This window comes from Tachysurus fulvidraco, chromosome 2 (assembly GCF_022655615.1).
Source record: "Tachysurus fulvidraco isolate hzauxx_2018 chromosome 2, HZAU_PFXX_2.0, whole genome shotgun sequence".
Lineage (NCBI taxonomy): Eukaryota > Metazoa > Chordata > Actinopteri > Siluriformes > Bagridae > Tachysurus > Tachysurus fulvidraco.
Genome location: NC_062519.1, coordinates 32,781,145 through 32,804,094, shown reverse-complemented (window position 1 = coordinate 32,804,094; position 22,950 = coordinate 32,781,145). Strand labels below are relative to the sequence as shown.

The 22,950-nt window shown below is 38.8% G+C and overlaps 1 protein-coding gene across 8 annotated transcripts in view; it reads right to left on the bottom strand.

The window, feature by feature from the left end:
• Positions 1–3,375: 3,375 nt before the first annotated feature.
• LOC113649482 (arf-GAP with coiled-coil, ANK repeat and PH domain-containing protein 2) overlaps positions 3,376–22,950 on the bottom strand; it is a 35,404-nt gene continuing 15,829 nt past the window's right edge. For 2 of the 8 annotated variants that reach the window (XM_047808394.1, XM_027157307.2), the window contains exons 10-24: positions 17,885–17,896; positions 13,593–13,705; positions 12,733–12,784; positions 12,453–12,553; positions 11,938–12,043; positions 11,333–11,535; positions 10,485–10,554; positions 9,671–9,765; positions 9,357–9,556; positions 8,794–8,880; positions 8,491–8,568; positions 8,084–8,295; positions 7,199–7,308; positions 6,651–6,761; positions 5,957–6,546 (exon numbers count right to left, since the gene is read on the bottom strand). In XM_047808394.1, coding sequence (XP_047664350.1) covers positions 6,396–6,546; positions 6,651–6,761; positions 7,199–7,308; positions 8,084–8,295; positions 8,491–8,568; positions 8,794–8,880; positions 9,357–9,556; positions 9,671–9,765; positions 10,485–10,554; positions 11,333–11,535; positions 11,938–12,043; positions 12,453–12,553; positions 12,733–12,784; positions 13,593–13,705; positions 17,885–17,896 — 1,701 coding nt within the window. In that variant the 3' untranslated portion in view covers positions 5,957–6,395. Of the gene's footprint in view, positions 4,246–5,956; positions 6,547–6,650; positions 6,762–7,198; positions 7,309–8,083; positions 8,296–8,490; positions 8,569–8,793; positions 8,881–9,356; positions 9,557–9,670; positions 9,766–10,484; positions 10,555–11,332; positions 11,536–11,937; positions 12,044–12,452; positions 12,554–12,732; positions 12,785–13,592; positions 13,706–17,884; positions 17,897–22,950 lie in introns of those variants that run through there. The other 6 variants (XR_003442166.2, XM_027157308.2, XM_027157348.2 and 3 more) reach the window with 6 other exon arrangements.

Here is a 22,950-nt window from a genome sequence, read left to right as displayed (position 1 = left end):
TTAGTGAATTTACTGCAAACATCCGGCTTTTTAATATGTAAAGAACACAGAGAGAGAACAGAAATGTTTCATTTTAAACTGAAAGAAATTTATAATAAAATTGTTGTTTGGCCTTAGAGCCGGTGCTGCACGCTGATGTCACCTCATACCGCTGGATGTGGGTTATTTCATCCCACACTGTTTAAACAGAACTTTATCTTTACTTCAGACTACAGAACACAATCTTGTACACTTGAAAACTTGTACACAATCATCTCTATTTATTTTCAGTCAAAACCAACAAAAACAGGTGACTACAAGGAGAGAGAGAGAGAGAGAGAGAGAGAGAGAGAGAGAGAGAGAGAGAGTGTTGTAGTGTATTGTGGTGTAGAGTAGTGTAGTGTATTGTAGTGTAGGGTATTGTGGTGTAGAGTAATGTAGTGTATTGTAGTGTAGGGTATTGTGGTGTAGAGTAGTGTAGTGTATTGTAGTGTAGGTTATTGTGGTGTAGAGTAGTGTAGTGTATTGTAGTGTAGGTTATTGTGGTGTAGAGTAGTGTAGTGTATTGTAGAGTATTGTAGTGTGGTGTAGTTTGGTGTAGTGTTGTGTAGTTTGGTGTAGTGTTGTGTAGTGTGGTGTAGTGTAGAGTAGTGTAGTGTGGTGTGGTGTAGTGTAATGTAGTGTATTGTAGAGTATTGTAGTGTGGTGTGGTGTAGTGTAGAGTAGTGTAGTGTGGTGTGGTGTAGAGTAGTGTGGTGTGGTGTTGTGTAGAGTAGTGTGGTGTGGTGTAGTGTGGTGTTGTGTAGTGTAGTGTGGTGTTGTGTAGAGTAGTGTAGTGTAGTGTGGTGTGGTGTAGAGTAGTGTGGTGTGGTGTTGTGTAGAGTAGTGTGGTGTGGTGTAGTGTGGTGTTGTGTAGAGTAGTGTGGTGTTGTGTAGAGTAGTGTAGTGTGGTGTGGTGTTGTGTAGAGTAGTGTGGTGTGGTGTAGTGTGGTGTTGTGTTGTGTAGTGTAGTGTAGTGTAGTGTGGTGTGGTGTTGTGTAGAGTAGTGTAGTGTAGTGTATAGTAGGGTAGAGTATTGTAGTGTAGTGTAATGTATAGTAGGGTAGTGTATTGCAGTGTATAGTAGTGTAGAGTAGTGTGGTGTAGTGTAGTTTGGTGTAGTGTGGTGTGGTGTTGTGTAGTGTAGTGTAGTGTAGAGTAGGGTAGAGTATTGTAGTGTAGTGTAATGTATAGTAGGGTAGTGTATTGCAGTGTAGTGTAATGTATAGTAGGGTAGTGTATTGCAGTGTATAGTAGTGTAGAGTAGTGTGGTGTAGTGTAGTTTGGTGTAGTGTGGTGTGGTGTTGTGTAGAGTAGTGTAGTGTAGTGTAGAGTAGGGTAGAGTATTGTAGTGTAGTGTAGTGTAATGTATAGTAGTGTAGAGTAGTGTGGTGTAGTGTGGTGTAGTGTAGTGTGGTGTAGTGTAGTTTGGTGTAGTGTAGTGTAGTGTAGTGTTTCTCACCAGTTTCTCAGGCGGCTTCAAAACAAGCCGTGTCATCATCCTCTCTAATGCAATTCTTACCAATAGCTGGGGGCTCTTTATGGTGATTGGCTGTGTTTTGTTTTGTTTTTTTAGCCCTTAACCCTCAATTGCTCAGTTGTACAAAAATGAGATAAAAAATGTAAGTCACTCTGGATAAGGGTGTCTGCTAAATGATGTAAATATTTGTGGGATGTGGTAGATCAGTGGCTAAGGTGTTGGGCTACTGATTGGAAGGTCATGGGTTTGAACCCCAGGTCCACCAATCTGCCACTGCTGGGCCCCTGAGCAAGGCCCTTAACCCTCAGTTGTAAGTCACTCTGGATAAGGGTGTCTGCTAAATGCCATAAATGTAAACATTCTGGCCTTATATATCGTGCACATGCCGCCATCTAGTGGCTTTTACAGCAACTGCTTAAACCCCAAACTATTTATCTACTGTGTATCTACTGTGTATCATTTGTCAACAGCAAATTTTTCATTCATAGGTTTTTTACATTTTATTTTCTGACCAACTTCTCACATAATAAACACTTTAGGCTGTTATCTACGTGGCTTTATGTATGTATGTATGTATGTATGTATGCATGTATGTGTATGTGTGTATATTATATATATATGCGCAATATAATAATAATAATAATAATAATAATAATAATAATAATAATAATAATAAATAATAAGAGGAAGAAAGAAAAGCAGTGCACCATTATGGCCTGGATAATAAAATGCTTTATATAAAAATCATACAGAAATAATACAGCTTCTTATACAACTGAATCTCAGCACCTACAGGAATTTAATCATCATAATAATAAAACCACAGAGCAGATCATTTAAAGTACCACCATTTCATATTTAAGCAAATACAGGCCATGCAGGTACACAGAAAATGCAAAGAATGCAAATTTAATACATGCACATGTTTACACTCAGCATTATTCAATTCAGTTTAATTCAAATGGGGGGGGGTGAGAGAAAGAGAGACTGTGTGTGTGTGTGTGTGTGTGTGTGTGTGAGAGAGAGTATGTGAGAAATAGAGTGAGTGTGTGAGAGAGAGACTGTATGTGTGTGTGAGAGAGACTGTGTGAGTGTGTGAGAGAGAGAGTGTGTGTGTGTGTGTGAGAGAGAGAGAGAGAGAGAGTGTGCGTGTGTGAGAGAGAGAGGGAGGGAGAGAGAGTGAATGAGTGAGAGATAATGATAGTGAGAGAGAGTATGTGTGAGAGATAGTGTGTTTGAGAGTGCGTGTGTGAGCGAGAGAGATGAGAGAGAGAGAGAATGAGTGAGTGTGTGTGAGTGAGAGATAATGAGAGAGACTGAGAGATCGAGAGAGAGTGTGTGTGTGTGTGTGAGCATGAGAGAGCAAGAGAGGGAACACAAAAGGAAATAAAATAAAATGGAACAAAAAAGAAAGAAGAATGAAAAGGACAGACGAAAGTGGGGGAAAAAGTGAAAGGGGTGAGAAAGATGAAGAACAATAAGAAGAACAGGGATGCGTCTGCTGCCAAGTCTAGTCCTACTTGTGACTAATCAGTGCCTCAAATCCCCTTACAGTCTACTTCAGACATTTCACCTTGCTGTGACTTGGAGTCTGTTTGGATCAACACTAAAGTCAGTATCACTTCAGCAGCTGCTTACAATTAAACCTCCATAGAAATCCTACAAAAACTCACCCACTCATTACAAAGATACTGATCTAAACACAATCTTGGCTTGAAACAGAGATGATACAATGCCTCCGCCACCAAGTGATGGAGGAATAGTAAATGAGGTAAAACAGAAAGGACTAAAGAGAGAAGAAAACAAGAAAGTAAAGAAGACATTTAAAAAGTGCTAAAAGAAAAGTGAAAGAAAATGAAAAAAGGGAAGACGACAAGAAGAGTCGAGGCGAGAAAAGCAGAGCTTGATCTCATTTGCATCCACATTTCCCACCAGTTTATTGTGTGAGCTGTATAATTTCTGTAGGTTTGCACTGTAGCCCACAATAATGCTGCTAATAAAAGTCTTATGGTTCAACAGTTATATCATCAATCTTTAGTTCATTTACATTTTTAATGACATTTGACTCGGGTTTTACTAAACAGAAGCACCAGGTTCTGACAGACACATAAAAAATACTAAGAAATTCATACAGGAAATATTCTATATGCATAGACAGACCTTACAGGTCATAAAAGTGCTACAATAAAAGTTAGAGCTCCACGTCCATCATCTGAGAGTTAAATAAATTCACCTCTCAGAACTCATTGGTATGGTGAGAAAAACAAATAAATAAACCTTTTTAAATAAAGACAGGACAAGTTGATGATCTGGCCTGAAAGTGAACGGAATATACTGACATTACGACTGAAAATGACCATGAATAAAACAGGACATTACATTCTATAATTCATACAGAACTAACTTAAGCCCAGGCGTGTTGAGTGATTCTCCCAAAAAGACACCAAACTATGTGATGAAAAGAGAAGGACGTTAAGATTTTAAATACTGAGTAAAATATAAATCATCAGATCATGCAGTGAGAATTATTTAAACCTGTGTGACTCACAACTGATTCATCATGCCATCAGTTACACCACTCCTATAAGCTCTATTCATCTTTGGTATAGTTGTGTGTGTGTTTTGGAATATAAAATACATTAAAATCTTTCTGATGGAATCTTGTTATCAGAAGCGATTTAGTTTATCAGGGTCGTTTGATGCCATCTGTGAGAAATCCTGGAAAATGTCCTGGTATGTTTCATCACCTGAGAAACAAATAAGTAAATAAGTAAACAAACAGATAAACACATAAATAAATGCATATGTTAAAGCAGAAATGAGAAAGATGAAAAAGCAAAAGCAGGAAAATGAATGAAAGATAGAAAAAGGACAACAAGAAATCCTACCTGGGCTCAGAGCTCAGCCGCCAATCAGCAGAAAGGAAAGACGGGAGAGGAAAGAAAACAGGACGTAGAGGAAGTGTACAGAGAAAGAGACATTTTTATTGGATCTTATCTCAATATTATGGGATGTGTTTGTGTTGCTCCAAGAGGAAATATTAGTACAGAGGTGGTAGAAACACAGCATGTTATTATCAGCATCACAGAAGAAATGGAGATTAAAAAAGGCATAACAGATGCAGTGAATATACAAGCACATATCTGCAGGAATAATCAGTGAAACCCTAAATGTCTACAGGTTTGGCAGGACTTTATTTTATCGATGTACACACTTCTCCAACCAGGTTATTGTAACTTCTTTGTTTTTCCTATTTATCTCTGAAAATGTTTGATTGTCTTTAACTTTATTTTTATGTTGTAGCTTGATCCATCACAAAGACCTGCCACCTTAAATTTAACAGGAGAGTGTACACATGCACACACACGCGCAAACACACGCACGCACACGCGCAAGCGCACACGCACGCACGCACACACACACAGTTTAATCTGAAAGATTATAATTCATTTGAAACAAAACTATGAGTGATAAAATTGCATATCACAATTTCTATTTGTATACAATACAAATACATGACATACATTCAACGGTCTTAAATAGTCTCTAATAAATAAATATATGTATTATTTATATTTTTATATACACTAATATTTCATCAAAAAAAGAAGGCAAAAACCACGTAAAAAAAAAAGCTAAATAAAGCACGAACTGGGTTTAAAATGTCAGGTTTGATAAGACACTGTGTGGAGGTGTGTTTTGTTCTGCTCTGGATAGAGAGCAGAATTTACAATATGAAAAAATTGCAGATTTACAGCGACACCTTCACAAAGGTGATTTAACGTATATAAAACCCATCTAAATAGAGATCTATAAATAATTGCAGCTCGAAGTACAATAAATGTAGGAATGTTTCACCAGCATGTTTTTAGCTCCATAGTCATCCTCAGGGCTGTATGGCTTTAATCGAGTTATTCTACGGGAAACTGGGACTAAACTGGAACTGTGTGTGTAATTCCACACGCCGCTACCTCTCACATCCTGAGGAGGTGTTTATAGTTCACCATCATCCTTTACTTATTAGAATACATGATGGATTTTTTGCCCAACCCTAGTTAGTTTCAATGTCTGTGAACGTGAATAAGCACATGATTCGAAACACAGTGCTAGTTTGTTTTGACACAGTGCTATGCTGCTAAGCTCTTAACACTGATACTGTGTTGTACTGTAGCGGTAATTTACCCAAATGACTGCAGGATACGTGTGATAGCCGTCTTGCGTATGTGTGCACTTAGTAGTAACTAGAACAAAATTTACTATCAACAGATTTTATAGTTCATGTATAGATCGATCAAAAAGCTTCCGATTTAAAGGTGGGGTGTACGATGTTTGAAAGCCAATGTTGACATTTGAAATCACCAAAACAAACACACCCCTGTATTGATAGCTCCGCCCCACACATACATACACATACATTCAATCGCTTTCTGCTAATGTCACTCATGTGCACTGAACACTCTCTCCGCCACATATTAACAAGACACGCCCCTTTCTGCTCATTGGCTACATGTTTGTTTTGTTTGTCGGCCCGACTCAGCTTTCTGAAGCATTTCTCAAACATCGTACACCCCACCTTTAATACACGTCTTGTGACAATATTCATGACGACTGCAGGAGATTTAAAGAGAAACAGCTCATTTGTGTGTTTAAAATCACAGTGCTTGACAGTTTACACTTCTACTTATGAAACAGGAGTTTTCTCTCTATTATATCCCAGGTGTGTTTGTGTGTAAATCACATTCCCGCTGCTTTTATTTGCTCAAGCAAAGTTGCGTTAAGTATAACGAGCTGTTACTATGGAAACACTTACATGTTAGGACCAGTGCATTAATATAAACCTTCGCTGTACTACTGTCAGAGCTGCACAGCGGCATGGGTATAAAGAAATACGAGACTGTTAAGTGTCTCCAAGCTGTAAGTAAATGAATTCTTCAATACATTTTCTGTACTGAATCTCAGTGGGATAGTTGGGGGAATATTGACCTGTAAGACCTGTGTATGGTCCCTCTGACTCTCTCATCTCTTCGTTCATCTTGGCCAATCGCAGCCTGAGGAGAAAAGACAACAAACAGTGTCAGTGATCTATGATTATCTTTTAACTTCAATGATAACCAATTAGAACATCTGAGAAAACTAAAACTGAATCTCTCACAGCGTTACAATGTCTGCATTAGCCGCTTCCACCGCAATGGTCAGGGGCGTTTTGTCCTCAATGTCTGCTGCATTCTGATTGGCTCCACGCTTCAGGAATAAACACACTTGTCTGAGGAAGGAGGGAAAAACAATACCTTTACACTCTGTACTTTGCTCCTGTGTGAACACTGTATGTTAAATTGTGATTTAGTTTGTGATTATTTTATTATTTCTGCAAAACCTTCAGTAAATTATAAAGTCTATTACTCCAAAACTGTGTTCAATTAAAAACATTACATTCAATCACATTTGCTTGATTATATAGCTACCAAAATAAAATCTAAAGATATTAGTTTCACTCCAATTTGTGTGTGCGTGTATGTATGTGTGTGCGTGTGCATGCGCGCGTGTGTGTGTGTGCATGCGTATGTGTGTGTGTGTGAGTGCATGCGTGTGTGTGTGTGTGAGAGTATGTATGTGTGTGCGTGTGCATGCGTGTGTGCGCGTGTGTGCGCGCGCGCGAGTGTGTATTCGCGAGTGTGTATGCGTGCGTGTGTGTACACAGACCCGGTATGTCCGAGGATGGTGGCATGGTGTAGTGGTCCTCTGCCCTGACTGTCACACTGATTCACACTGGCTGAATTCTGGAGCAGAAACTCACACGTAACCAGAGAGCCCTGAGAAACACACATACACAAAACTCAGCATTACATGAAACAACCAATGAGCAAATGTTTCATCACTTTTTCCAGTGCCACGTGAGCCGTACCAGAGTACCCAAGCACTCTACTCTAGTATCATGTGAGCTGATCCTGGGCATGTGGGTGGAGATAATATAAGCACTAATCAGAGATTGGTCAACCTCTGAACACAGACTGTTCATTCATGTCACAATTTTATTTCAGAATTAATTTATTTATTTATTAGGTTACAGTAATAATATTGTCAACAGCACTGTTCCAAATGACTTCCTATGTATTCTGCTTGCTCAGTACCTAATGTCCTACATGCACAACGTATAATGACATTTGAGATTTCTATATTACCTGAAAATATCATACATTGCTTTTCACTGAAGACTGAACGTTTTGGCTGTGTGCAATACTATGCAAGACCAAAGTATTGGCACCCTGAATACGCTGGCTGCTATCACATGACGGTTTGATTTCTAATATTTTCACTTAAGATTCAAACATTCAGACTCAGACTATGGCTGAAAATGTTTACTACATCCCAGCAAAGGTTGAATGTCTCTTTCTCTTATTTTTCTTGTTGTTAAAGAAAAATTAAATGAAAATGTCAGCAAAAATGTGCTGTGGTGTGTTTTCATTTAAATGAACTTTCACTGCCGTTTAGCTGTGTGTCGGTTTTGTTTTTCTCTCCAACACCAAAAGTATTTTACTGATTGTGCTCCTCACTGTCCAGTGTCCAGTGATAGCTGATATAACTCACTCCGTGTACAGCCATGATCAGTGGCGATCTCTTCTCGTCATCTGTGTTTATAAAGTTGACCTTGGCTCCGTGTGCCAGAGCCTCAGCCATGTCAGGAAGGCTGCGTGTAAATGAGGCCCAGTACAGCTGCAAGCTGGGACAGAACTGCTTTGGCTCAGAGAAAACCAGCTTCTCCTTACTGCTACATGTGGAGGACTGAGACTCGTGTATTTCTGCACGACACACAAGAGGGGAAAAATTTCACACAAAGATGCACAACTTAAACTGCTTTAAAACAGACAGACAGACAGACATTGTGATTTTCAGCTGCTCTGTTGTGAGATATTTTGTTAGGGAAAATTTATCAACACATTCCGTTCTAAATCAGAATTTAAATTTCATCATAACTATAAAAAGAAGCATCCAACCTGTATGATTCTGACTGGTGTTTACAACCGCTGGCCTTCTTTCAGCTTTGCTCACAATGCCACTTTCTGCACTTTTAACTGAGGAACACATTCGCACACACGCACAGAGTTAAGTTTACAGTTTACTTAGAAACGCAAACCTCTGACTATTTCACCAAGTTGATGAGCAATGAACCCACAAAAAGGAACACCACAGCCACAGAAGGGGTTAAAAAGCAAGAGAGAGGTCAGAATGTGAGGAATTGGACAGGTTGGTGCTGGGTGATGAAGCTCAGCCCATAGTGGCAGTTGTTCTATACTTACTACTGCGCTGGCCAAAGTAGGAGAAGAGAGAATCTAATTCAGCAGGACAGAAGAGAGATTCGCTGGAAACTTCAAGGACACTCGCAGCTACGCAAAGACCAGGTCACAGTGCAAAGGTCAAAAGGTCAGAGGATCAGGAGGTTAGTCAAGTAGCAGAAAGGATTGTGAAGAAGGTCAAACAGAAGCAGTTAAACTATAGCTGCAGGAAGAGAAAGCAAAAAGGACGCATGGTCATGGTGGATACGGTCGTGCTTTTTCCTTCATCGCTTGTTCTCATTGGAGATTTAGATTCTCATTTGCATTTCATCAAACTTTAATTTAGGTTTAGACCGAGTAGTGTGCGCTGTGGTTACAGCAGCGAGGTGTAATCTGCCATACAAAAATATTTTAAATAATAAAATAAATAAATAAATAAATAAATAAATAAATAAATAAATAAATAAATAAATAAATAAATAAATAAATAAAATAAATAAATAAAAGCACCATAAGCTGCATTGCAAACTAATAATAATAAGAATAAAAATTTCTCTGGACACAGACTAGCGTATTGTCACACTAACCCGACGCTCCGGATGCTGGCCGTGTTTTCTCTGCATGTGCTTGTTGAGTTGCTTGTCGTGCTTGTGATTCGGAGGGGTCACTGATTCCTTTCTGCTCTACACTCAAAGCCATGATCTTCAGCTTCAGTTCTTCGTCTGATGGCATTCTGATGAACCGCCGATCAACATACTTGGCTCTTATGTATGACTCCACGTCCTGCCTGAAGGATAGAGAGAGAGAAAGTGGTAAACAGATAAATTGCACAAAAACAACCACGTTTAACACTTGTCATTATCATATGGATGGACTTATCATCTAGAATCACAGTGAATACCTGGAGTCTCCAGGTTGTGGTTTCCGTGCTCCAAGCTCCTCTCTGCGAGCTTCATATATATGATTTATGACACCGTTTCCAAGCTCACACATTAACTAAAAAACATTGAATTATGCAAGATTATGGACTCACTGCAACATATAAAATGAATATTGTATTTTGTAGTGTTTCTACTTAAAAGAAAAAGAAAAAAAAAAAGAATGACCATGCTGGAGAATAAAGGCCAAATCACAGATTATGACAGCGTGTTGAATGTCACGGGTTCAGATAGGTTATGAAACATGTACATCAGGTTTATACCGATCCGCATTCAAACGACCATTAAGATTGTGAGCGTAATCGACACGGTGACTAAAGAGATCAAATTTTAGTTGGGGGTGATTACTCTGCTGTTTAAACATAAGTCACTCTGGATAAGGGCATCTGCCAAATGCTGTAAATCTCATTTTATACAACTGGGCAATTGAGAGTTAAGGGCCTTGCTCAGGGGCCCAGCAGTGGCGGCTTGGTGTACCTGGGCTTTAAACTCACCGAAAAACTTTCCGATCAGTGGTCAAACACCTTAACCACTGAGCTACCGAATACCCCAACAATATTATGCAGTAAACCAATGCAATAAACAATGGTGTGCAGGACCTTTAATTTAAAATGGACTCTAAATATTTGTTTCCGCCCCCATTTGGTTGTGATGGTTGTGTGCGTGTGGGACTGAGAGATAAGCTGTGACATGGACACAGTGGGAGTTTGAGTGATACTGGACTGGTTTAAAGTGATTGTTTCCAGCACCCATCTGTCAGCATCTCTCTTTTCTCACCTTCAACAGTTCTGGCTCCCACGTGTCCAGAGTCAGAGATCTCACTTTGGAGAAATGAACTCCTAAACTCCTAATGAGAGAGAAAAACAAATGCATGCTTAACAGTTAAATATTTGACAGCATTGTGACAATATAACAGCACAGGATTCATTTGTTATTAAAGATTTAAACCCTAATTCTGCTGACATCGATCCAAATTATTTGATGTGAATCAAAGGTACTTGCCTACTGAATGTCCAACATAAACAGATTATTATTATTATTAAAAAAAAAAAAAAGATTGATACTACAAATAATTTTTGAAGAAATCTTTTTTAAAGATTTGCAAGTAGGCTTTGTTTACTATACAAAGTATGTTTTATTTATTTAACAAACAAATATTAATTCTACTTAACACACCACCTGGTCACTCAGTAATAGACGATGAAAACAACAAAGTGGTTGATTCTTTACATAATGTTTACTTTTGTTTACATTTTATTTTAATATTTTAAAGAAGATAAAACTGTGGCTACGATGTTTAGGATTTTATTTATTACAATTTTAAAGGGGAACTAGAGATAAAAACTGGGACATTTGGTGGGGACATTTGCTTGTTCTGGAGACATTCATTTGCTAACACATTAGATACATTCATTTTGTGTTTATTAACAGTTATTTATCATTACTGTTAAAGGTACTTTTATGTTCACCACTTTACTATAACTGTCCCATTATGCAATGAAAACGTGACTGACAGATGCACAAAAAGGTACGTAATCCTGCATGTGTGTGTGTGTGTGTGTGTGTGTGTGTGTGTGTGTGTGTGAGTGAGAGAGAGAGAGCCTGTGTGCACTGGAGTTTTATACCTGTGGATGCCAGAACACTGGATACACAGCGTGATCCCCAGATTAATGCTGGCCCATTTGGGGTCTGGCTGGCCGCAATCGCAGCAGGTGCTGTTTCCTGCGATGGCCATGACCTTCTGTACGGCACCTTCCCCTTTCAGACTCTTCTCTCTCGGGTCTGACTCTAAGCTTCCTGTGGATGGCGATGACTTCCTGTCCAACTTCTGTCAAAGACATTGTACGGTGATCACACAAATCACTTCTAAGAAGAGTTAGGAAAAGTGACATATTATATTTATATTGTATCTTCATATACCCCAGCCCCATGCTGAATATATCGTATGACAACCTAATGGTCGTCTTTTCTTTTTGGGTTATGATAAGTGAGTCTGCACATTTTCCCCAACACGTGTCTTCTGACTCAGAGTCACCCACATCACTGTAGCATTCCTCCATTAGCTTCCTGTTGCTTTCCAGATTAAAGTAAAAAACAGGATTGGACCAACAGATTTTTATAGTGTCCAAATCTCAGATCATACCATGAACCTCCAAGCCACAAGCTTTACATTCTCCAGCTGTCTTCAAAATAATCTAATTATGAAAATTGTAATCTGTAATAAAGTCACCTCTGAGTCATCTGATCGGTCTCTGAAGGCTGTAGCGATGCTGTTCTGCATAGCTCTAATCCATGCCTGTTTCAGCTTTTCAGAATCAGCCTGCATCATACAGCTCCTGTACACACACGCACACACACATTATATACAATATTAAAACATAGATTCTTACAGTGAAATAACATGCTTCACAACTTCACAAAAAAAAAAACACCAGAAAAACCTTGTTTTTACGATTAGAAATGTAACAAAATACAAAAAATGTATTTTAATTTGAACATTTTATATCTACAAAAATAAAATTAACAATGAAAATGTAGAAATCTGGGTAAAATCTTAGAAAGTGTCTGAGGAAAAAAAAAGGCTTAAGAACTTATTTTTAATAATTTGGTTATCAATAAGAAACTAGTTGTATCCACAGTACTATAGAAAATTATATCAAGTGTATTAAATGTTATTATATGGTCATATGGCCCAGTCCAACTTTAACATTTCATAGTAGATTATTATTATTGAGCCAGACTCACTTTGTGGGTGAAACCACCTCAAAGCAGAAACGGCGCTCGATGTCCTCGCAGTGTTTAACTGTACACAACCTCAGATCTTCCACCACCACTGTGGGGTTATCCTGGGTCAAAACACACAACTTGTACTCAAACACCGACAATTATGTTTTAGGATTTAAGAAGAAATTACATTCTAACTGTTTAATTTATTAATTAATGCCTAAGACTACTCCCTGTACTTGAAAGTAAAACACAACACTCATTTAAAGCCTGATCGGCAGACGGGAGTCGTGTAACTCACCTTAAACTTCTTCTGGTACACTAACTGATTGTTCTGAATTGAGAACCAGCGCCTGCAAAGAAAAACAGTGTCAAAAATGTGAATAATTAGATCAAGGGCTGTTGATTAAAACATTTTTGGGGGGCAAGGACGTTTTTTTATTTATCTATTTAACTTAATATTTTGTAAAGTTTTCAATGAACTGTTCTCTTTTGTTTTGGAGCTACAAGGCCAATCAAGTTAACAATGAATCTACAATGTAGTCATTTCTATCCCAAAAACACTAAAGGTTATTGCTCGTCATTAGCTATTTCTGAAGATAATCACATATACTCTACATGGCTTCTGGGATTATTTCCTATTTTATTTCAAACTGAATAAGCTTCATCTATAGGGTTTTTTTTTTCTCCCTCCACCTCTGAGGAAATTCCAGGCTGAATAGCGTCTGGATTTAAGCCAAACACAGTCACCTGATAACTTTAGTACTGTCTATGTGCACATTTCTATGATTTTCTAGGCACATGTAACCTCACTTTAATAAAAACTATGCTTGACTGCTGCTACTGATAATACTTACAAATGTTTACCTGGAAATGCTGGAAAAATCTTTTTTTTTTTTTAAACTGAGATCCTGCAGGAGGATCTATTCAAGCATTCATTATAATAGTGGCATTAGACACAGGTTATTACTTAATATTCACAAATGAACATCATAATCAACTTTTAGTTTTCTGTAATGACACACGTTGCATTTCTGTCAATTGTTTAAAGATCAGAAAAAAACCCAGGTTCCTAAACATCCCTCTGAAAATTCGTTCTTCTTTGCTGTATGACTTTCACTGCAGAAATGGCCATTGTAGTTATTTCAGCTCTACACCAACCTGTTCCATGTTTTGAAGGCATTACTAGCCCTCTTAAACAAATACCCCTCCATAATGATCCCGTTCTCCACGTCCACATTGTACTCCAGCTTGGTGTCGTCATTCGAATAATCCTAAGAAAACAAATGGGGGGCGACAATCAACAAAACTGACACTATGTACACAAATTGCACATTTAATTGTTTATCATTCGTGGAAATGTGAAAACCAAAATTATGTTTGTAAATGAAACTTGTGTCAGTCTAAATTAAAATAGCACCGTCAATAATACTGTGCTCATGCCTAGCAAAATCTTAAATGAGATGTAGGACATTGAAACCTGTGTGTTTGTGGTGTGGTGTTGTAGATGCTGTCTGGTACATGAGGATGAGTAACAGAACTCTTAGCATACTGTCATTGACCTCCTGCTGAGAAGGAAGAAGAAATAAAGGATTCAGTTCTTATGTCAGTGATTATGTTACAGAGGAAAGCGGTGAGGACCAGAGCTGAGCTCTGCTCAAATATCCCATAGAGGACAATATAACCATTACAGTCCAGTCCAAAAGTCTGAGTCCACTCTCAGGACATCTTATTAAACTGATAATAAAAAAAAGGATGTTTGCCTGAGTAAAGGCAGTAGTCACTCGCAGAAACAGGAGAAGCATGAAGAAGTGTTTCTTCCATGACAGAGTTGGAGGTGATATATTTTTAAACACTTTATCTACAGTGACAAAAGCTCACCGACGTAAATGTATAAGCTTGTTCTATAAGCAGATATATAAGCTCGTTCTAATAAGTGAGAAAATCTATAGTAACAACTCATTCACCCTGGAAGTTCCACATAAACAGATTAATAAGGGTCCTACTTGTAATGATATGTGAGGAGATTTCATTTTTATTCCATTTACTGAAGATGTCTCCTGTATCCAAGAACATGGTAAAGCTGTAACTAAGTTTTCAGCGGAGATTACATTTGGTTTATCAGTAGCTTGACAAGCTACTTCTGTCTTAGAAACTTAAAAGATTTAGGTCACTGTTTAAAGCCATTATAAGGTAAGAAAGCTGTTTCCCAGACATTCCACAACATTCAGTGTGCCAATATTTTATTAACAACAGAATCTAATAAATGAGCTAATTTCACATTTGATGCCTGTTAAAGAGTCTCAAAATAGTTGGGATAGGTGCATGTTACCTTGGTTAAGCATCCCCTTTTCTTTTCAAAATACCCCTATTTGATGTGCCTTCCAAAACATGCAAGCTGCCCATACGGTATGCACTTAAGCACTCCCATACCATCAGAGATGCTGGCTTTTGAACTGAACGTGGATAACACACTGGAAGGTCTCCCTCCTCTTCAGCCCTGAGGACATGTTGTATTTCAGTTCCAACAAGAATGTTAAATGTGGACTCGTCTGACTATAGAACATGTTTCTACTTTAAAACAGTCCATTTTTAATGAGCCATGGCCCACTGGACACAACAGCGTTTCTGGACCATGTTCATATATGGCTTCCTTTTGTATAATAGAGCTTTAGTTGACATCTGCAGATGGCACTGCGGATTGTGTTTACCGACAGTGGTTTCTGGAAGTATTCCAGGGCCCATTTAGAAACGTCATTGACACAATCATGCTGATGAGTGATGCAGTGCTGTCTGAGGGCCTGAAGACCACAGGCATCCCATGAAGTTCTTTGGCCTTGCCCTTTACAGCAGATATTTCTCCAGTTTCTCTGCATCTTTTGATGATGTTATGCACTGTAGATGATGAGATTTGCAAAGCCTTTGCAATCTGATGTTGAGGAACATTGTTTTTAAAAGTAGTCCACAATCTGTTTATGCACTCTTTCACAGATTGGAGAGCCTCTGCCCATCTTTACTTCTGAGAGACTCTGCCTCCCTAACACATCCCTTTTATAGCTAATCATGCTACAGACCTGACCTAAATTAACTTTTCAAAATGTCTTGCTTTTTCAGCCATTTATTGCCCCGTGCCAACTTTTTTAAAACCTGTAGCAGGCATAAAATTTGAAATGAGCTCATGTCGTGGATAAAAGTGTAAAATTTTGGCGTTTAAACATTTGTTATTTTATCTAGGTTCTACTATAAATAAAATATTGGCTCATGCAACTTGAAAGTCTTTTAGTTTTCATTTTATTCAAATTTAAAAACATTTCCGGACCTCAGGTTGTAATATGGTTATTGAGATGTTTAACTATTTATAATCATTTACTCACCACTAGGCCTGTGTCTGAGACAGAGTGAATTTCTGGGTAGCGTCTCATTAAGACAGCAGTGTACAGTTGCCTTATAAGGGTCCTCGTTTTGAATGGATTTTTAAATCCTAATACAAATGTAGCTGTTCAGCCCTGACACAATCTGCACACTCCAATCCTGTTTATTTTAATTTAGCAATGAGAACCATCAGTGTGATATCTGGAAAAAGAGAGAACGATCCCAGACACACTCCACACATTCATTACGCTTCAGCGTTACAAACATGGAAATGATTTTAAATCCGACATGCTGTGGTTCATGAGTCATGTAATGTGGAGAATTGAGACAGACATGATGCAGAGAGAAGACGACGCAGAGGAACTACACAGTAATGTGAACTAAATTAACGACGACATCAATAGGTTAAAGCAGGTGACGTCAGGTTTGTTTTTTTCCTTCTAGCAAAAGAGGACGTCTGCAACAAAGTCACACATAACATTTACATTAGCCTTCGTTCTACTCTCTTAATTAGTAGGTATGCTACTCCAGCATCTAATTACATATACTGCTGCCATTTAAAGCAAAATGAAACGAACTGTATTTAAATTTAGGAATTTTTACTGCTAGGAAAAACACAGCTGTTATATGCTAACTCAAAAATTCTATAAAAACTCTAAGCTCTAAAAACCTCTGATGGAGGTTCAATATAAAACAAAAACCTGATGAGACTTAAACATCTAACAAAATACCAAAATGTCTAATAAATAAATAAATAAATAAATAAATAAAAACTCCTAGCATTAGTAAAACTGTGGGAAAAAAAATCGATTTTATGTAATGTCTACAAACATATATGGAAAAAAAACATTTTAAAAACAATTTGAAATTGTTTATACAGATTGTTATTTGTTATTATTTGAGGCATACAGCAATAATGAAAGCCTGATATGGATTTTCTGCCAGGTAGGTATTGATAATTAACATCCTTTCAGAAAGTATCAAATAGTAACATACTTCATATGGCTTCATACAGCGACCGTGTCAAAAGGCACAGCTAAGCTTTTGACCTCGAGAAGAAGGTTAATGTTGTATCTACATTAAGTATACTGAAGCTTATATTAGAAGTGTGTGAAGTTATAAATAACAAAAATGGGTGTCCACATTCATTTCTGTAGGTATTGTTCCTATACTAACTGCTTATACAGAGGGACTGCTATGATTGACGATACACATAATCTAAGACGTTTATTAGCAGATATTTATTTAACATGTACGGAAGGCATCTCCAAGTATGGAAAGAAAGATAGAACAGCTGTTTTTCTTTGATAGAGTGTTTCCGTCTCTCCCGACATTGCACAACAATATTAAACTATAAACTGTGCAGCTTGTCACTCAATTGTGTGAATAATTATAACGCTGGCAAATCATTGGGGTACAAGCGAAATAAAACTCCAGACTGTGTGCTTATACAGAAATAATAAAAGGTTTTCCTGTATAACTCTACATATGTGCTATTCCTTACATGACACAAAACCACACAAGAGCGAATGCAGAATAGGTTATGGACCCATGGCCCATTGTTACTACTATTCATGTGTTAAAATAAAACTTGTGTCTTTAAATCACACACTACTTAAAACAAAAACACAACACAACAATTAGTTCCTCAAACATTTTACACTCACCAGATACCACACGTAGTAAAAGCGGCTAAAAATCTTCATGCCTGATAGATAAGCAAGGGCACGTTTGTGAGTATGTATGCCAACAGTGGCGCTGTATACAACCTTCAAGCTTTGCAGTAACCATCATTCTGTCTGGGAGTGTGTGTCAGTGCATTTGGGCTAGCTTTAGCAAGTTGGCTAGAATAACCAGGAAGAGCTCTGCAGCATTAAACATTAATGCTGTGTGTGTGTGTGTGTGTGTGTGTGTGTGTGTGTGTGTGTGTGTGTGTGTGTGTGTGTGTGTGTATGTTTGAAAAACACCTCACACCAAGTGTATGTTTGTGTTGACCTTGTAAATGTCAATGCAGAGAGACAGAGAATCGGGTTTTAACTTGGAGTGAAGAAAAAACAAAATGAGGAAAAGGACAGACTTACCTGCTGAGTTGCCTTGGATAAAGTGCAGAGAGAAAAGACAGGATAAGCATTAGAAATGCTGATACACACATTTCTCTTTCAGCCCTCCCTCTCAATTCCCCTTCTCTCTTTCTCTCTAGCCCTCCCTCTTTCCCCATCCATCTACTCACTCTCTCCTCTCACAGCCCCTTTCTCACACTCTCTCCCTAATCCCTAATCTTTCCCTTTTTTCCCCGTTTATTTTCTCTTTCTCTCAGTTATAATAGAGCCGGTGGGCCCCACTCCGACGCTACTCGCCGGGTCGGCCCCACTCCGACGCTACTCGCCGGGTCGGCCCCACTCCGACGCTACTTGCCGGGTCGGCCCCACTCCGACGCTACTCGCCGGGTCGGCCCCACTCCGACGCTACTCGCCGGGTCGGCCCCACTCCGACGCTACTCGCCGGGTCGGCCCCACTCCGACGCTACTCGCCGGGTCGGCCCCACTCCGACGCTACTCGCCGGGTCGGCCCCTCTCCGACGCTACAAGGCAGGTCGGCCCCTCTCTTAAGCTACAAGGCAGGTCGGCCCCTCTCTTAAGCTACAAGGCAGGTCGGCCCCTCTCTGACGCTACAAGGCAGGTCGGTCCGTCCCTATGATAATAACCCAGGGTTAAGCACAGTGTGAAATGACCTTCAGTTGGTGTGAATGATGAGCTCTTTAGAAAACTAGGTTTTTAGATCTTGATTAAATCCATGTGTATAGTATGCTACATGGACATTTTTACTTTAAGACATTAAGCTTTTGTGGCAGTGAAGCCAATTTCTTTATTTTGCTTTCATTCTGCTACACAATATCCTTCCACCCTCTTATCAAAGCGATCCTTTCAGGCCACATCTCCGGGGCGCTGAACACCTTCTGACAGGTAGACTACTCTTTAAATTTAAATTTCAATAGCCATGCTTCACCTCAGCACATTGACACAAAAAATGCACACATAACTCACCCTATAGAAACTGTGTCTGTTCCCAGAGCAGTGAGCTCAAAAAGTAAATACGTGAGAAGTTCTCGAAATAATCTTACTGTAATTAGACCAGAAAAATGCCAAAGAAACAAACAAAAACAGTTCTTAAGGTTTGGGCTTCTGAACATTAGATCACTTGCGCCCAAAGCACTTATTGTGAATGAAATCATCTCAGAAAATAGCCTTACTGCACTCTGCCTTAGTGAAACTTGGATTAAACCAAATGTATTCATTTCAGTTTAATCATCAGTCTAAATGAGTCTACACCATCAGGACATATCTATAAGCACGAGCCTCGTCAGTCTGGTCGTGGAGGTGGTGTTGCCACTATGTTTAGTGATTTCCTTACTGTAACCCAGAGAACACAGCGTAGATTCAATTCTTTTGAAGTGCTTGTCCTTAAATGTTACACTATCGCACATCCACTCGAAAAAAATCCCTGATGTCTCTTGCTCTAGCGACCGTGTACAGACCCCCATTGCCCTACACAGTTTTTCTTAGAGAATTCACAGATTTTCTCTCAGACCTATTGGTTAACTTTGACAAAGCATTAATTGGAGGAGATTTTAACATTCATGTTGACGACACAAACGACACTTTAGGACTCACTCTTATGGACTTACTAAACTCACTTGGGCTTAAACAAAACATCACTAGAGCAACTCATCGACATAATCACACTCTAGATTTAATAATATCTCACAGAATAGAAGTCACTGATATAGATATCATTCCTCAAAGTGATGACATCACAGACCATTACCTCATAATGTACACACTACCTATAGAACAGACTAACTGTGTCTCTCCACGTTATCGACTCGGTAGAACTATTATTCCGACCACTAAAGACAGATTCACAAATAACCTGTCTGATCTGTCTGAACTTCTTACAGTACCCTTAAACACAATCTACCTAGATGTAATGACTAACAGAATGGACGCTGTATTCACTAGCACATTAGACACCGTTGCCCCAGTCAGATTACAGAAGGTTAGAGATGAAACACTTGCACCGTGGTATAATAGTTATACTCATACCCTCAAGAGGGAGACCCGTAACCTCGAACGGAAATGGAGAAAAACTAAATTAGAGGTTGTTAGAATTGCGTATAAGGACAGTATGTCCAGCTAGACAGGCTCTAAAAGCTGCTAGGGCTGAGCACCTGAGCAAACTCATAGAAAATAACCAGAACAATGCCTGGTTTTTATTTAGCACAGTGGCTAGTTTAACAAAAAAAAAAAACAGAAATCTGAACACACTATTCCATCACATTTCAGTAGTGAGGACTTTGAGATTCTTCACTGATAAAATCGAAAGTATCAGGAATAAAATAGGTGACGCCCAACATATGAGAGCAACCAGTGACACAATCTTACCTAAGGCTTTACACAGCTTTACAAGTACAGGACAGGAAGAGTTAGATAAACTTATTACTACAGCTAAATCAACAACATGTTCACTAGACCCCATCCCAACTAAACTACTGAAAGAAGTGTTACATAAAGCTGGTGAGCCTCTTCTTAATATCATTAACTCCTCGTTATCTTTAGGTTACGTCCCGAAGTCTTTCAAGTTGGCAGTTATTAGGCCACTCATCAAAAAACCTAACTTATATCCTAATGAACTATCAAATTACAGACCTATCTCACACCTTCCGTTTATGTCTAAAATACTCGAAAAGGTTGTGTCTGTTCAACTGAGCTCCTTCTTACAGGAGAGCAACATCCTTGAAGAGTTTCAGTCAGGTTTCAGGCCCCATCATAGCACAGAAACTGCACTTGTTAAAGTTACAAACGACTTGTTCTTAGCTTCGGACCAAGACTGTATGTCCTTATTAGTTCTACTTGACCTTAGTGCTGCATTCGACACTATAGACCACAACATTCTTCTAGATCGCTTACAAAATTACACAGGCTTCATGGACAGGCTTTAAGTTGGCTTAGATCCTGGTTTATTTCCAGTTAATTATGGGGTCCCTCAAGGATCAGATCTAGGACCTCTGCTTTTCTCGATATACATGCTTCCATTAGGGAACATTATTAGAAGACATGGGATTAGTTTCCATTGTTATGCTGACGACACACCGTTATATATCTCATCAAAACCAGATGAAATAGCTACAGTGTCCAAATTAACTCAATGCCTTAGAGAGATAAAAGACTGGATGAATTGCAATTTTCTGTTGTTAAACTCCGATGAGACAGAAATACTACTTATATGTCCAAAAACAGTGCACAGAAACTTTCAAAACTTAACTCCCATTTAGAGGGATGTACTGTTACTAGTAGCTCGACAGTGAAAGACCTCGGTGTTATATTAGACAGCAACTTGTCTTTTGAAAATCATATCACCCATACTACCAAAACAGTCTTCTTCCACCTTAGAAATATTGCCAAGCTGAGAAACATCCTGTCTGTCTCTGATGCTGAGAAGCTAGTTCATGCATTCATGACCTCTACACTGGACTATTGTAATGCATTACTAGGTGGGTGTCCTGCATCTTTAATAAATAGGTTACAGTTAGTACAAAATGCAGCTGCCAGAGTTCTCACTAGGACAAGAAAGTATGACCATATACTTTAAGGCTCTTAATGGTTTAGCTCCCATGTATCTAACTAGTCTTCTAACATGTTACAATCCTTCACACTCTCTGAGATCACAAAACTCAGGACTTCTGGTAGTTCCCAGAATATCTAAGTCTACTAAAGGTGGTAGAGCGTTTTCTTATTTAGCTCCCAAACTCTGGAATAGTCTTCCTGATAGTGTTCGGAGCTCAGACACACTTTCCCTGTTTAAATGTAGAATAAAAACTCATCTCTTTAGTCAGGCGTACACATAATACATCCTATAATATCATGCACCAGTACATCAGACCTGAACATTTTTATGAACAGCAGATATGTTAATCCCTTTCCACTGCTTCTCTCTTTGTACCCATCCCGAGGCATCCAGACATTGTACCAGCTCCCAACGTCCTCTGTGGGACGAAGCCTTTGGACGTCCACTGAGCCGAGGCCAACTCTCAGAATCCTGAGACAGCTCCAGTTAGACTCTGTGATACTAGGGAGATCTGAAGTCCAGGATCCTTACACCAATACATTTGTTTGACTGTATATTACAATCACACCCCCCAGTGTCACCTGTATGAGGATGGGGTCCCCCTTTAGTCCGGTTCCTCTCAAGGTTTCATCCTTTACCAATTTAAGGGAGTTTTTCCTTGCCACTGCTGCCTGAGTCACCTCAGACTTGCCCATAGGGGGATAAATACATACAGATTGTGAACTACATATATCTAATAATAATCTTGAATTTTTATTCTGTTAATTCTTTTTCTTTTATTATTCCTTATTTCTTTTATTATTCCTTATGTTTACCTTCTGCTCTATGTTTATGTTCTGTAAAGCTGCTTTGAGACAAGGTCTATTGTAAAAAGCGCTATACAAATGAACTTGAATTGAATTGAATCAAAGCGACCAATGAGAGAAGTACATATTGCATTACTGTATTGTTGCTAAAATGTGAAAAAGGTGTAAAATAGGATCTTAATGACAGGTGAAAAAAGAGGGAGCGATTTTACAGTCACACTTGTGATTTAGGTGCCATTTGGTCCTCACAACAGGCTAAAAACCCACACACATCTCATTTTTCATCAGTGTGATAGTGCAAGCTATCAGTGAACAGTAAACAGTACAAGCGAAAAGCAAATTCTGGTGAAGCATGGAATTTTCTCAGATGTCAGTGGAGACAATGAAGGTTCTTGAATCGGTGTATAGAGGAGCTGCACTGTTTCTGCTGCAGCTGAATAAAATATGAGAATGACTGCAGCACCAACTTCTTACAGCTCAGCTTACACCTTTAACCATCCATCTGTCCATCCATCCACCAATCCATCAGTACAGTTGTTCATTTCAAAAACCAATGATTTTTATTTAACCTTATACCATACTGATGCTGAAGTGTGGATTCTGATTGGTCAGAAGGTTGATTCATTTTCTAGAACAGAAGCTTTGAGAGTAGTGCAGCTCAAAACACAGGTTAATATTAATAGCTCATAGGGACTTGTTTGAGGATGTTCTAAATA